The following is a 14809-nucleotide window of genomic DNA, read 5'->3' as shown; positions in this document are numbered from 1 at the left end:
TCTGTGTTCCTCTCACTCTCGTCCCCTCTATCCTTCCAGTAAAGCACGAATGCTCTATCTTCTCACTTATTATATGTCCAACATAATTCCTTTGTGTCTTCCTTATTTCTCTTACAAGGGCTCTCTGTGCTCCAATTCTTACTAACACCACCTCATTTGTCACTCCATCTGTCCATGATATTCTCAACATTCTTCTATAAAACCAAATCTCTGCTGCATTCAACTTGGCTTTCAATTTTCTGGTGATTGATCAGCTCTCTGATCCATACATGAGAGTGGACCAAACATACCTTTTCAGAGCTCTTGTCCTTGTTCGAGTTCCAATTCTGTTATTTCCTAAAAGGTTTTTCATATTCTTAAGTTTTTAGCTATCAGAATCATCCTCTCAATATCTTGTTTTGCTCTCGCATCTTGTTAGTAGACTGCCCAGATAAACAAAACTGTTAGCTTGTTTTATACTTATGTTGTTTATCATTATATTACAATTTGGTGGATCTTGATTCTTTAATACAACTACAACTTCTGATTTTCTCACATTAATTTGCAGTTCCATTTTCTCACCTGTGAAGGCAGCTACTCTCAACTAGTAGAGAAGTGGTGTTAGACCAGGGTCACAAACTACATAGTAGGGGCCTTACAGCGAGTAATTCACCTATTGCTAGTAAAGCACAAACATTTCCCCTGCCCTGGGGGCAGTATCATGAACAATAACATAAAAGCCAGAATACCGACAAAACTACCTACACCAAATACTAAAAACCACCTCCATACCAATGGTTCTTGGGGGTATCCAGTACCAGGTACCCCACAACTCCCATGGGACTCAACACCAGTTTTCAAGGCAAAGAGTAAGGTAGGAAGGAATGCTTCCTATGCTGCTTCTCCCATTACCATGCCAGCCACTGCCAATGGACCTAAGGTACTGCAATAATTAAAAATCATTTCCACTTCTTTCAGATATTGATTCACAAAGACTGTCTTACATTTCCAGTATGTGGACTGGAGAATGGCAGCCAACTAAAGATTATATCTGTAGGCCAGAGATGTCATCACTGCTTTAATCTCATGAGCCTTTACCTTCAATACAGGTAAAGCCTCCACTGCTATCTGAGAATGGGCATCCCAAATGAGGTCTCTAAGAAAGAACGAAAGGGCGGTCTTAAGAGAGAGGACGTGAGAGGTCCTTAACAGAGCACCACAAGCCACTGGAAGGCCCTCTAATGTTTTCAGTTCTGTAAATGTAAAACTTAACAGCTCTCACTGGACAAAGAGTCCTTTCTTCATCTTCCCCTCCTACTATGCTATTCTTCATCTTCCCCTCCTACTATGCTATTCTTCATCTTCCCCTCCTACTATGCTATTCTTCCTCTTCCCCTTCTACTATGCTAGACAAGTTCTTAATAGTAAAAGAACAAGGCCAAGGTTTCATAGGATTCTCACTCTAGGTGAAGAAGCCTAATGTAAATGAGACTGAAGCATCTCTATTAGAAAAACCAACTCTCGTCTAAGGCTTGAATTTTGCTCACTCTTCTGGCCGAGGCTAAGGCTATCAAGAAAAGTCTCTTTCTGGTTGAATTCCTGAGTGAGGCAGAAGCTTAAGTTTCAAAAGGAGGACAAGAGAGCCATTTCAGGACTACGTCTAAATTCCATGGTACCTGCTGAGTATCCTTACATTTGCAGGTATCAAAAGACTTAAGTCTGATAGGTCTTGAGTTGAAGACAAATCTAATCCTCTGTCCCTAAATACAGAGCTTAGAATAGCCCTATATCCTCTGACTGTAGAAGAAGAGAATCCTCTAGACATCCATAGGTACAGAGAAAATGGGTGATCTTTGTCACAGATGTTTGAGAAGAGACTCCATTTCTTCTGCATCAAGCGCAGAAAAATGCTCCGCTTGTTCTGGTAGACGTTGGAGGATCACTTTCTTCTACATTTCGAAATCACCTCTGCAGCCGCTCTCAAAAACCTTTTGCTCTGAGGAGTCAGACAACAGTTTGAACCCTATCAGAGCCAGAGTAGATAATCCTTGGTGGAACCTCAGTATGCATGGTTGTCTGAGCAGTTTTTGCTTTGGGTGAGTAACCTGGGAAAATCTGCTAACAGACTTATCAGGTCCAGAAACCATTCCTGAGAGGCCAGAAAGGGACTATGAGGATCATTGACACATTCATTCTCGTGTGACTGGAACTTTTGTAACATCTCCCTGATCAATCCTAGGGATGGAAAGGCAAAGTTCCTTGTTTAACCAGTCCGGAAGCATGGCATCCACTGGCCATGCTGCTGGGTCCAGCACTGAAGAGCAATAAAGTGGAAGCCGATGAGTTTTGGCAGATGCAAACAAGTCGATCATCATTCTTCCCCACAGTCTCCAAAGATCTAGGCAGACCGCTGGATCCAGAGCCCATTCCGTAGGAATGACCTGGTTGTGACAACTAAGTTGGTCTGCTAAAACATTCATCTTGCCCTGCACGAACCTTGTCACTAGCTTCATGTGATTCGAGTGGGCCCAAAGGAGAAGGTCTCTCATTGGTTCACAGAGAGAGAAAGAATGGGTCACTCATTGCTTAGAAATGAATGAGAGGGCTATTGTGTTGTCCAATTTTACTGCCACTATCCAACCTCGGACTTAAGGTGCAAAAGCTTGTAACCCCAGACTGGTTGCTGTCAGCTCATTTAGATTGATGTGTCAAGCCTTTTGAGCAAAGTTCCACATCCCTACGACTTCCCTGTTGCCCAGCAGCGCTCCCCAACCTTTGCTGGATGCATCTGCAAACAAGTTGAGTTCAGGGTTCAGAGGGGAAAGGGACTTTCCTTCCAGCAGTCTCTTTTTCTGATCTCCACTAAAGCACATGCTGTTTGACTTCTAGCGAAATCGGGAACATGAAGTCATCTGAGAACTTTTTTCTGTTGCACTGGGACTGAAGGTAAAACTGAAGGATCCTTATATGAAGTCTGCCCTGCGAAACAAACTGTTTAATGGGAGGATATAGTCCAGAGAAGGATAATCCAATCTCGGGAAGAGCACTTTGGGAGAGATAGGAACTTGTCTACTGTGTGAAGACATGACCCTACTCTCTTCAGGGAAAAGAAGAGTCCACTCACTCCCAAATACACTATCCATTGAGTCAGGACTAGTTGAGATTTTTTAAGGTTGATTAGAAGACCAAGTTCTTGAGCTAACTTCAACGTCTTTTGTAGATCTCTCATGCAGCTTAGTTCCGTCATCTGAAGAAGCCTATCGTCCAGATAAATGGCGATGTTGACCCCCATCAGATGTAGCCAACCCACCAGAGGAGCCAGAACGCGAGTGAACACTTGTGGTGCCGTAGTCAGACCGAACCCTAGAGCCCCAAATTGAAAGACTTGATCTTTAAAGACAAATCTCAAGTATTTCCTCGAGTCTGGATGAATGGGGACATGGCAGTAGGTGTCTTGCATGTCTATGGAGACCATCCAGTCCCCTCTGTGGATGGAAGCAAAAATCGAGTAATTTGTCTCAATTTTGAACTTTGGCTTAGACATTCAGTGCACTCACGTCTAGCACTGGCCTCCAGCCGCTTGAAGACTTCGGGACCACAAAAAGTCGAATTGTAAAAACCCTCGGTATGTGGGTCCTCCACTCTCTTAATTGCTTCTTTTAAAAGAAGAGCAGACACCTTGTCAGCCAGAGCGGAATACTTCTCTGAGCCGAGAGAGTATGCCGTTAACACGATGGGTTGCTTGACCAAGAGTGGATAGTCAATGAACGGAAAAAGAGTATCCCACTCTTAGGACCTCTACCACCCATTGTTCCGCTCCTCTTCTGCTCCAATCTTGCCAGAAATGATGGAGCCTGATACCTACTCCTGCATGAGAAAAACCGTTCTCATTTCTTATGGGTGGGCTTGGTGTACAACTTCTTAACTGCTTTGCTTGGAGAGCAGACATTTCCTCTTGACTTGGGTTGACATCTGTTTGCCACCACAAAAGGGCAACCGTTGCAAGGGAGAAGCAGACTTAGGGACAAAAGATGAAGTCTCCCTGGAATGCATGGATGATTGGGAGAACAAATCCTGGGTTGACTTCCCAAGTCAGAAGTGATCCCAACAACAACATCCTGAGGAAAGAGAAATTTGCAAACCTGCAGTGAGAACAGAAGAGCCCATTTCTGGACTGAAGTCACTTCTTTAGCCATGAAGGAGCACCACAAATGCTTCTTCAGGATACACATCGCAAAGGTAGAAGTGATTCGGTGGGAACTGTTGCTAATGCCTCTGTCTAAGCACGAGAGAACTTCTATGAGGGTGGAGACACAGATGGAGAAACTGCAAAAGCATCTTGAATTTTCTTACAAAGGGAGCCAATAGTTCAGTCCATAAAACTAATATCTTCAAAAATTTTACACAGATTTAGAAGGTGGTGGTTGATCTCGGCTGGAGAAAACAGGACTTTCGCCGCCATAAAGCTGATCTCTTGAGAAGACTAAGTCCTGAGGGGTCCTCTTGGGTGGAGGCAGAAAAACCCAAAGGAGGAGATTCCCCAGTGAAATAATAAGAATGTCTTCTCTTAGTCAAACAAGAAGGAGGAAAAGAGAAGACTGCCTTCCCTTGTGCTCTCTTGTCTGCTGGCCAGCTTTCAACCTCACCCATAGCTTTATTGGATGAAATAGAAAGCACTAACTGAGGGAGATCACATGAATCTGAAGAAACTATGCTTATCTGAAGAGTTGTAGCAGGAGAGGCAGGAGTAGCTGGTTTGAAAAAGTTGGGACACCTTTTCAAACCTTTTCAAGAAAAAAAGAAAAATCGCAAAAGAACTCCATGAGCCGTCAGTGGTTTAGAATATTCAGTAGCAAGCTCTTCCTCTTCCACAGACAACACAGACAAATGAGGGTCAGCTGCGCTGACAGAATGAGAAGATGAAATGCGAGGAGCCACGGGCAGAACTGGCACCAACAGACTCAGGAGCAAGTGGAAAAGGGAGCTCTGGCGCTAATGGGCACGCCTGCGCTGCTGGAAGCTCATGTGTCGATGGGCACTCATGAGCCAGCGAGGGATCCTGAGTCGATATATGCTCAGAAACAGATGTGGCTAATCTCAGATATATGCTCAGAAACAGATGTGGCTAATAGAAACTGCACATACAAGAGCCACAGCAGGAGACAAATTAAGCCTGGCATCCTAGGACCCCTGTGAACTAAAGCACTATCTTGTACACTAACTCATTCCGGAGAGCGAGAAGTAACAGAAACTGGAACTGGTACAGCTGGACGAGCTAGAGATGATACTGGCACCGATGTGCACACCAAACTCAGATGCTTGAAGTCTCACTTCAGGTCGGGAAAAGTATCCTTCCAGAAGTTTACCAGAATTTTCCAAAGGAAAAGTCTCTGGGTTATCCCAAAAACTACAAGAAGGTTTAACCTCTTTTATCTTCTTAGGCAATATGTACTTGAGGGGTACAAGAAAAGTCCACTTCAGACCTTTTCAGCAGTCTGGAATTGTCACTACCACGCCATCAGTGCCATTTCTCTGGACTCCACGAATCAGAGCTTGGAGAAAAGACGACCACTGTCCAAGACGTCTTTTCCAATGGTTGTCTTTCACTACCTTGGAAACGCCTACCGGTGCGACTGAGGGGCCGACTGCCAGTAGGCAGACCCCACAGACTGCCACTGGGCCTGCGGTATGATTTCTCCCAGGTGCAGGGGAGTATGTCAGGGACTTTTGCTTTGGAGAATCAGCGGGATGGACAGACAGCTCCACCAATAACACATTACTTTTTTCTTTATCCAGAAGCATATACACCGACTCCCCTAGCTGAGCCATAGAGTTGGCTAATAGTTCAAACTTTGCATCGAGACTGGCAATGGCACCGGGATCAGAAGCATGGGAGTTAGAAAAAGGATTAAGTGGAAAAGAGGATAGACTGGGTTTGAGGGATAAAACAGAAATCACAAGCACTTTACAGGAAGATTCATGGCTAGCTAATGATCTTTTGTACCTAGCAGTAGCCTTACATTTCCTATCTTTTTCAAACTTTGGACGGTAAGAGGACAATACACTCCATTGTCTTTCATGCCAGCCTATACACTCATTACAAGTTAAATCAATAATACAAACTTGCCCCTACATCTAGTAAAAACAGAATGGGAATCATACTTTGCTGGGGTTAAGTGTAATGCAGTCTTTGCTGCAATAACGGACATTCAACATACTCGAGTCAGACATCGCTAGATAAGAGTCCAAAATAACAGACTGAAAATCCCAAACTGGTAAAAGTACTGTTAATTACACCTGACTAGCTAATAAATGTGGAATGGCTATGACAAAAGATTCAAGAGTACTTCACCAAAGGTACTGGAAACTCTAGGTGAACAATGAAATCCAAATTCTTAGAAAGCTACAGCTTACGACCTACATCGGAAGCCGGTAGAAATAAAATTGAAATTTTTTGCAGAGTTATTTGCCTATTCCCCGGTAGTGGGCGGGGTACCGACCTGCACTGAAGCAAAAGAATCACTACCACAATTTTCAAATTTTAGCTATTGGTACTTAGAAATTCTTAGCTATGTAATTACTTGGTAAGTTACTTAAATAACAAAATGCTAACCTGAAAGGCATATTGAAGATGAGTCAACCAAGGGGATGTTGCTTTGGCCATGATGTCTCTCTCTTCTTCGTAAAATGCCACCTGAAACAGCAATTACCTATGATAAAATATCATTCACTATATTTGTACCAGTCTAGAGAAAGAAACTAATAAACTCTTAGAGGTGATAACGTTGTAGTAGCAAATGCATTAATTCTGCAAACCAAATGTTTGTCTTGAAATACTGTGAAGCAGTCTTGAATCTGAAATCCCATTCTGATGGCTTTTGTCGATTACATGGCAGTTGACATCGCAGACCAATATACTGCAATGGAAGGCCTTACATTGTAGTCCTCTTAAATATGTAGAATTAAATAAAACTATCTATGAATGACACATGCTAAATTAAGTGAATCTGCAGTAGACTGGATTGTTACAAGAAAATGTAATGTCTCCTTTGCTGTTTTTGGTCTTCTTATCGACTTTGAAAAAAATAAAAAATGATTGGATACGGAAGACAAAGTTCAGACTGGAGTAGCAACAGAAAGTTGTCTTAATATTCAAATGAAGCTCTCTCAATTACCAAAACATTACAAGATTTACATTTACAAAGTTTTCTAAATAGAATGGGGATTATATATCTAGCAAGACAGAACTTACAATAAATATTAGGAAAGCAGAAATACTGAGGACAGAGTAAGTACACAAGACAGAGATAAATATTAGGAGAGCAGAAATACTGAGGACAGAGTAAGTACACTAGACACAGAGATAAATATCAGGAGAGCAGAAATACTGAGGACAGAGTAAGTACACTAGACACAGAGAAGATTAATGAGGAAGTCTCAAATAACTAGGATCAATGAAATCCAACACAGGATCTCATGAGTTGGAATAAGGTGAGACTGTAAAAATCAGGCAGGCTGAATAAGATTTGGAATAAAATAAGACTGAAACTGCATAATAAAATCAAGATCTTCCATGAAGTTTAGTACAAGCATTATTGCTATACAGACATGATTTTTGGTAGAACAACGAAACTACTGCATAAAGAAATGAGAATAAGTTTTTAGGAAAATTTAAGGATTCTCATGGCAGCTCCAACAAGGTTAAAAATGATATCATAAGGGAAATCTCCTGTAGTTTCACTTTTAGTGAAGATAAAATTAAAGGGAATAGGAGATGACTTAGACAAGTCTTCTGCACCAACTAAGTGAAACTAGCATGCGAGTGTCAGCTGGGTTCCTTGTGGGCACCAGAAGAGTAGGAAGACCCAGACTGTCTTCAATGAGAACAGTGAAATGAAAGGCTAAAATGGAATTGAACTGAATATACAATTTAAGCCAATGGCCAAGTGCTGGAACCTATGACTTATGAGGTTATTCAGCACTGCAAGGGAAACAGAGTAAAAAGGTTTTAAAAGTGTAAAAGGAGGAAAACCTCAAAGCTACAAGGAACTGTAAGTAATGCCTACAGTGCACTGCCTGAAATGCAATGATGGTACTACCCCATTACAAGATGGCTAGGGATGAGTGGAGACTTGTGAAAATGAAAGCACAAGAAAGGCATAAATAGAAGAATATGTAAGTCCCATAGGCCCTTCGAGTGTAGCATTAGACAAAATTATCGATGAAACCACAGAAATGAGATGCATTAGTTAAAAAATGATCAATACATGTAAGCAAGCATTTAATTCAATCTAAACTTTCTTACATGTTTCTGAGACAATGTCTCTGATTTTCGAAGGATCTTGAGGGCAAACACATTGCCTGTTGCTTTTTCTCTTACAACTTGGACCACACCAAAGTGGCCCTTACCAATGACCTTCTTCTGTTCGAAATCATTGAGGTTTACTCTGAGTTTCTTTACTTCTGTAACAACACCTCGAACTGCAAAGACAGAGACAGGAGGTTGAAGATGGTTACAAAGCAGTATTTCCAAAAGTAACAATAGAAATGTAAATTCACTTTACAAGATGTTCGAAAATCATGTAAATTAAGCAAGTACTCTCTACTTAGTACAGTAGACATGTTAACACTTAACAAAATTTATTTTACGCATACCCCAAGGTTTCTGAAAATAACAACAACAGGATTACAATCATTACAATCTACAAGCAAACCCAACTAGTGATGAACCTGAGAAAAAGTTCATTCCATTTAATACTTAAGTAACATACAGATATTCAAACCAATTTAAACTGAAAGACTGCACTCAAAACTACAAGCAGCCTAACATGTAAAAACTTCACAAGTTCTGAGTTTTTTAAAATTCTATTTATGAAGGACGATGAATATTCTGTGCATGATCAGTTCCTGTTTATTAAGATAAAAAAATCAAATCTGGCAGTGAGAATGGTCTGACTCTAAGTTAAGTAATGAATCTCATTAAAATTAAAAGCCTGTGACATTGTATCTTGCAACCTTATGTACTGGCAAAACTTTATAGAAAAAGATGAAGGTAAATCCAAGTACAATATAAAATTGGTTCAGCATTTGCATACTAATTATAATTTAAGTCAAATAAGTTTGCAATAATCAGCTCTGTTGTGATTAAAGATGTCTTTCACCGGAATGGCCCATTACAATCAACTAAAAATATTCAGGGATTTTAGCAACAGAGGCTAATAATATTCTCCAAGAACTTAACAAATAACATAAAATAAACCTACACTTATCAACGAAAGCGGCAACATTTTCTTCCTTCTTCAACTGCTCATTGTTACACTCGTCATACAGGAGGAGCAACCCATCCAGAAGTGTTTCGTGCCCAATAAACTGCTGTACGGTGAGCCCTTTGTTGGAGCTGTCATTAAGCCCCGATCGGCTGACTAGGGACGTGAGAAGACGAATGCGCTTCGTAATGGGCTCTAATGTAGACTCCGTCATTTTGGCTAAAATCAAATTAAAAGATTAATACATGGGCTATAGGTAGGTTTGTTTGTTTGTATGGTGTTTTTACGTTGCATGGAACCAGTGGTTATTCAGCAACGGGACCAACGGCTTTACGTGACTTCCGAACCACGTCGAGAGTGAACTTCTATCACCAGAAATACACATCTCTCACTCCTCAATGGAATGGCCGAGAATCGAACCCGCGACCACCGAGGTGAGAAGCAAACACCAAACCCACCACGCCACTGAGGCGCTGGGCTATAGGTAGGGCAAAAATGCTTAGGGAACTAGGCATCTTGTCAAAGATTAATTATAGACTAATACTTTGATTTCTAAAATTAGGATTAGACTACAAATCTTAAAATAGTTAGGGTAAATGACCAAGCGGCCACCTGTCTCGAAACGCAGCCACTTCCCAAAAAAGTACTTGAATTATGCCATTATTTTGTAATTTAGGAGAAAACACTTCGAGAGGAGCATAGAGGTCTCGGTGTGCTGCCAGGAAGGGCCACAACTCTGACTGATGCTCATGGCAGCAAATTAAAAGTACTTTTTCAGGAAGGTGGCCGCATTCCAGGATCATTCATTTACCCTAATCATTCAATACAAGGTAGGCCTATTAACTAGGCCTAAAATAGGGGTGGTGTCTTAGTGTAGCCTAGCCATAGTAACAAGAAAATCTACCTACACTAATGTGCAACTAGGTACCTAACATGAGGGTGAGGAAAACATGCTTCATATTTGATAGATTGGAAGATCACTTCTCAAGTTGTCAGTTATCAGTGAAGTGACAAGTCAATAAATACCTAGTGTAGTATAAATTCAAAACTAGGTAAATGACCTGTGACATACCTACTACCTAGTAGGCTACCAGTACTAGACAATGAAATAGGTACCAAATTAGACTAGCTGTAGGGTATTACCTAGGGTATAGTAGGTAGTACTTGGTAGCCCTATAGTAGGCTATGACTACCAGCAAGTTTATTTTATTCCTTCAATACTAAGAATGCAAAATAAAATGCAGGATTTATTGAAAGCAACATCATACAAATTTTCAGTGAATCAGGGAAATAGGCTACTAGGTACTAGCTTGGTAGGTACCTAGCGAGACTAGGTATGGTATCAGTCATGTAATTTTAATTTTAAAATACTATAAAGCCTAGTACTACCTATATTGGTCAGACAGACAAATACAGAACGAATCTGTATTTAACAGAACGGATGGCATTTGAATCTAGGCTAAACTTAAGCAAGGATGTTAACTTGGGCGTAGTCTAACGTTCGTTAGCCCATTAGACAATGACATTTGAATGTGAATTGGCAAGAATGATTATCATCAGATTAATCTAAGGTTTCAATCATCTCCCAACAATATTTTACTTTAAACTGACAAAATAAAAAGTATTTTTGGCTCAAACTGTCAAGATGGGCAAAAGATGTGGTCATCACTCACCACCAGAAGTCGGTGATATAAAATCGGCCTATTTTAGCCTCCCATTTTATGACAAAGGCCTAAATACGATACAAACTAACAAACGTAAACCTCTCCAAAGTAATAGGATACTCACCTGTTTAATTATAAGGCAGACATTTGAAATTCTAACGAAAAAACTTATGAATCAAAACAATAACAAACGCGACGACTCTTTCAAATGTCCCTCGACCCACTGTGATTGGTTGGCGACGTTGTCAAAGTAAGATAATTTCTCTTTATTCGTGTCACAAAGCTATTTTTTTATAGAAATTAATCCTATATTTATTCAATAAAATACATTAAAAAATATTTCCATCAGATTTATATGTATTGAATGAATAATTACTTTTAGTTAATTTTTGAAGGTTTGATAATTTAAATCTTAGAGCTTCGTACCCGTATTTAAAAATCATCTTGTTTATCCTGATCGTAAAGGAACTGCTTTTTTTATTTAAAAGGTACGGGAAATTAAAAAAGTAAAAGATATATATATATCTATATATATATATATATATATGATATAATATGTATGTATATATATATATGTGTGTGTGTGTGTGTGTGTGTGTGTGTGTCGTGTGTGTGTGTGTGTGTGTGTGTGTGTGTGTGTGTGTGTGTGTGGGTGGGTGGGTGTATGAATAAATAGTTTGTTATGATTTTTTACTGCCAATAAGAAAGTAATACCTACCTACCAGTAAAGTTCTCTCATTCATAAAGAATCGTAAGGTTTCGGTTTATCATATAATTCTCTGGATCTAAGTATACTAATCTTAAAGTATTAAGTTGAATTTCATCTATTGGAACATAGATATCCTTTCAATATCCACTCCATCAAGGAAATATTTGCACCTAAACTGCAAAGCCATTTCAGCAAAGATGAATGAAAGATGCCATTTGGTTGACTAGAACTGAATTCTAGTATACATGAACAATAAAAGACATTTCCTAATATATCATCAGAATACATTGCACAAAATAGTACTACAAGATATTTTTCGTCTTGGGTAATAATCGTAATACCAGTAGCAATCGTTATCTGATAATTTGGTTTTCAGAAGTTATCGTGTGCAGGAGACTAAGAGATATCGTACATTCATTTACAAAAAATATCGTACACTTGTCTGCGAATAGTATTTCAAATTACGTCTAAACTTAACTCGTAGTGGCATCCTTAATAAAACACTACAATTGAAGTAGAATTGTATATATTTTTATATGCTTAGGATAACAAGTTGTTTCGTTGTGTGAGTCTTCACAAAAGTAATTGGGGTTTACAAATATCACTCTGAGCTGAGGTTTTCAAAGCTATACATCAAATTCAGAGTCCAAAATTCCATATATATTTTCTTCTAGACCAGGGGACGGCCAAACTTTTGGTGATCAGGATCTACTTCTTCTGCCAGAGTTTCCAATCCATACGTCGATCTACTATAGACTCGTTTATAATGCCGTTACCAACTAAAAGTAAAAAAATAGTAGCCTATACTAGTAATAGACAAAAATATTAATTCATTAAGCTTAAGGATATATTTAATAACAGATACAGTAGTACAGTAATAGATTGAAAAAAATTCACTAAGGTGATGGATATATTTAATATTGAATAGCAAAACATAAAATTTCATTACTAATAAGATGATTAATTGACAATACAGATTGTCAGCCAACCTCTTGTCATTAGAGGTGTAGGTGGATACTGCTATCCGTAAACGGGTGGTCATCTGTCATTGTTGACCGTTGTTTGGATTTTGTGTTTCATATGTGAGAATGCTGATTCTCGTAGGTATGTAGATTCAAAAGAAGCAATTAGGTACTACATAGCACATTTTCTGATATTGAGATATTTTTCTTCAATCTTAAGGTTCCATGAACTTCCTTCTGCTGCCATGGATTTTAGCTGAATGTCATTTTGAAGTTTAAAAAGCTCATTCTCTACTTCAGATATATCCATGTGAAACTCTAATATGCCATTATAGATGCAATTTCTTCATTATTTGAGTCTCACCAAATGGAAAACACATATGCAATAGGTTTAATAGCGACTATATCTTGACAACGTCCATCAAAATCTGAAGCTACATTTTCCAGCTATTCAGTAGATCGAGCACTGTCAAACTGGTTACAGTCTTTTCCCTGATTTTCTAGTTCAAATTCCACATTTTTGAAGTTTCGTAGCTGAAAATTTGTAGCTGAGGGGACACCAGCTTTAGTTTGTTTGAAAGCTGTCACAGCACTAATCATGTCTACTATAGATTTTTTTCCTTGAAGATCTAAATTTAATTCATTAAGCATAGCAATGAAGTCAACTAAAAAAACTAAATGTAACAGCCATACTTGGTTTTGTTACTGTATGAGAACAGATGATTGAATTTTTGGGACCAAAAACTTTTATTTCTGCCAGCAGATCTAAATCTCTGAGGGAATTTTCCTCTACTCAACCACCTGACATCGGTAGTATGCAACTAAAGGTCTGAGTGTTCAGCCTCATTCAGTTGCAATTGAGGTCGGAACAGCCGCCTCTGAAGAGTCGAACTGAATTCACAATTTTAAGGCATAGTCAACATTTTGCCACAAAGCACTTGTTGATAAATAATACAATGATAACCGAAAAATTCAGGAAACCTATCATCACGCCTGCAGAGAGCAATGAATCCACCGATATAACCGGTCATTGCAGGTGCCCCATCAGTTGTTATTGATGCAAGCCTACTCAGAGGTAATTAATTATCTTCGTTGAACAAACTCACTGAAAATCTGAAATGTGTCTTCACCTCTAGTTTAATGGTAGGATTTTCAGCAGTTCCTCTTTAGTTTTCGTGTCTTTAAATAGCCTACCATCCGAATGGAAATGCTCAACTATGATGTATCAACCACATCAGTAGATTCATCAAACTGTAATGAAAACTACACACACTTATGCATGTTTTTATGCAGCTGTGCAGCCAACTCCTCAGCCAAGCATTCACAGCGCCGCATAATAATGTTTCTTGAGAACTGAAGATCCTTGATGGAAGAGAGGATTTCAGATTTATTGTTTGTGGTTTCAAATAGCGAGTCGGCTGCTTCTCAAAATGCCTCTTCATTATTTCTCTAGCTTGAAATGCCTTTTCATGCTTTGCAAGCATCCTAATGTAGCAAGCGAAGTTGTTTTTCATCACCAAGATGTGCTATTTTAACTAAAGTATGTTTTTCCTTTTTTTTCATGACATGGGTCTTGTCGCAGGTGAAGTGCGAGCGAAGTGGCTGGTACCGGTGGGTTGTTACTGACTAGACGTCTCGAGAGTTTGGTAGGCTGTCTTACTCTGACATTGCATCGTAGAGTATTACGACGTTAATGGAGGTCGACTTCTATGCGGTATGGAAATGTCGTGACCACGTTATAGTTTAAGGGAGACGTGGCTGCAAGGTTATAAGAAGAGCTAGACTTTAGGAATCTTTTACGAAGTACCGGCAGCTTTTTACCCTCTTATAACGAAGGAAGAAGCGAGAAACTAGTCAGGAGATTTTGGTGACAGTTGGTTACCGTTAGTACGTAGGTTTGTGCACGCCTACGAGTTTTTTGCACGTGCTACTGTATATTATGTTATAACTGAACCCACCAAGACTGGTGTATTAGATGTCATTTGCGGCATGTCTTTATGCAGCTGTGCAACCAACTCCTCAGCCAAGCATTCACAGCGCCGCATAACAATGTTTCTTGAGAACTGAAGATCCTTGAAGGAATTTCAGATTTATTTTTTGTGGTTTCAAATAGCGAGTCAGCTGCTTCTCAAAAGGCCTCTTTGATTATTTCTCTGTCTTGAAATGCCCTTTCATGCTTTGCAAGCACCCTACTCACCCTAAAAGATGCTATGGTAGCTGTCTTTGATT

At 39.5% G+C, this 14809-nt stretch overlaps 1 protein-coding gene across 1 annotated transcript in view; it reads right to left on the bottom strand.

Moving 5' to 3' along the window:
- LOC135202931 (citron rho-interacting kinase-like) overlaps positions 1-11156 on the bottom strand; it is a 220205-nt gene extending 209049 nt beyond the window's left edge. The window contains exons 1-4 of the mRNA XM_064232395.1: positions 11034-11156; positions 9243-9464; positions 8285-8460; positions 6593-6673 (exon numbers count right to left, since the gene is read on the bottom strand). Coding sequence (XP_064088465.1) covers positions 6593-6673; positions 8285-8460; positions 9243-9459 — 474 coding nt within the window. The 5' untranslated portion in view covers positions 9460-9464; positions 11034-11156. The remainder of the gene's footprint in view (positions 1-6592; positions 6674-8284; positions 8461-9242; positions 9465-11033) is intronic.
- Between the last annotated feature and the right edge of the window lie 3653 nt (positions 11157-14809).

The sequence above is a fragment of the Macrobrachium nipponense genome, chromosome 33 (genome assembly GCF_015104395.2).
Source record: "Macrobrachium nipponense isolate FS-2020 chromosome 33, ASM1510439v2, whole genome shotgun sequence".
Classification (NCBI taxonomy): domain Eukaryota; kingdom Metazoa; phylum Arthropoda; class Malacostraca; order Decapoda; family Palaemonidae; genus Macrobrachium; species Macrobrachium nipponense.
Note: the sequence above shows the minus strand (reverse complement) of the source record. Positions and strands in the feature narration are given on the sequence as shown.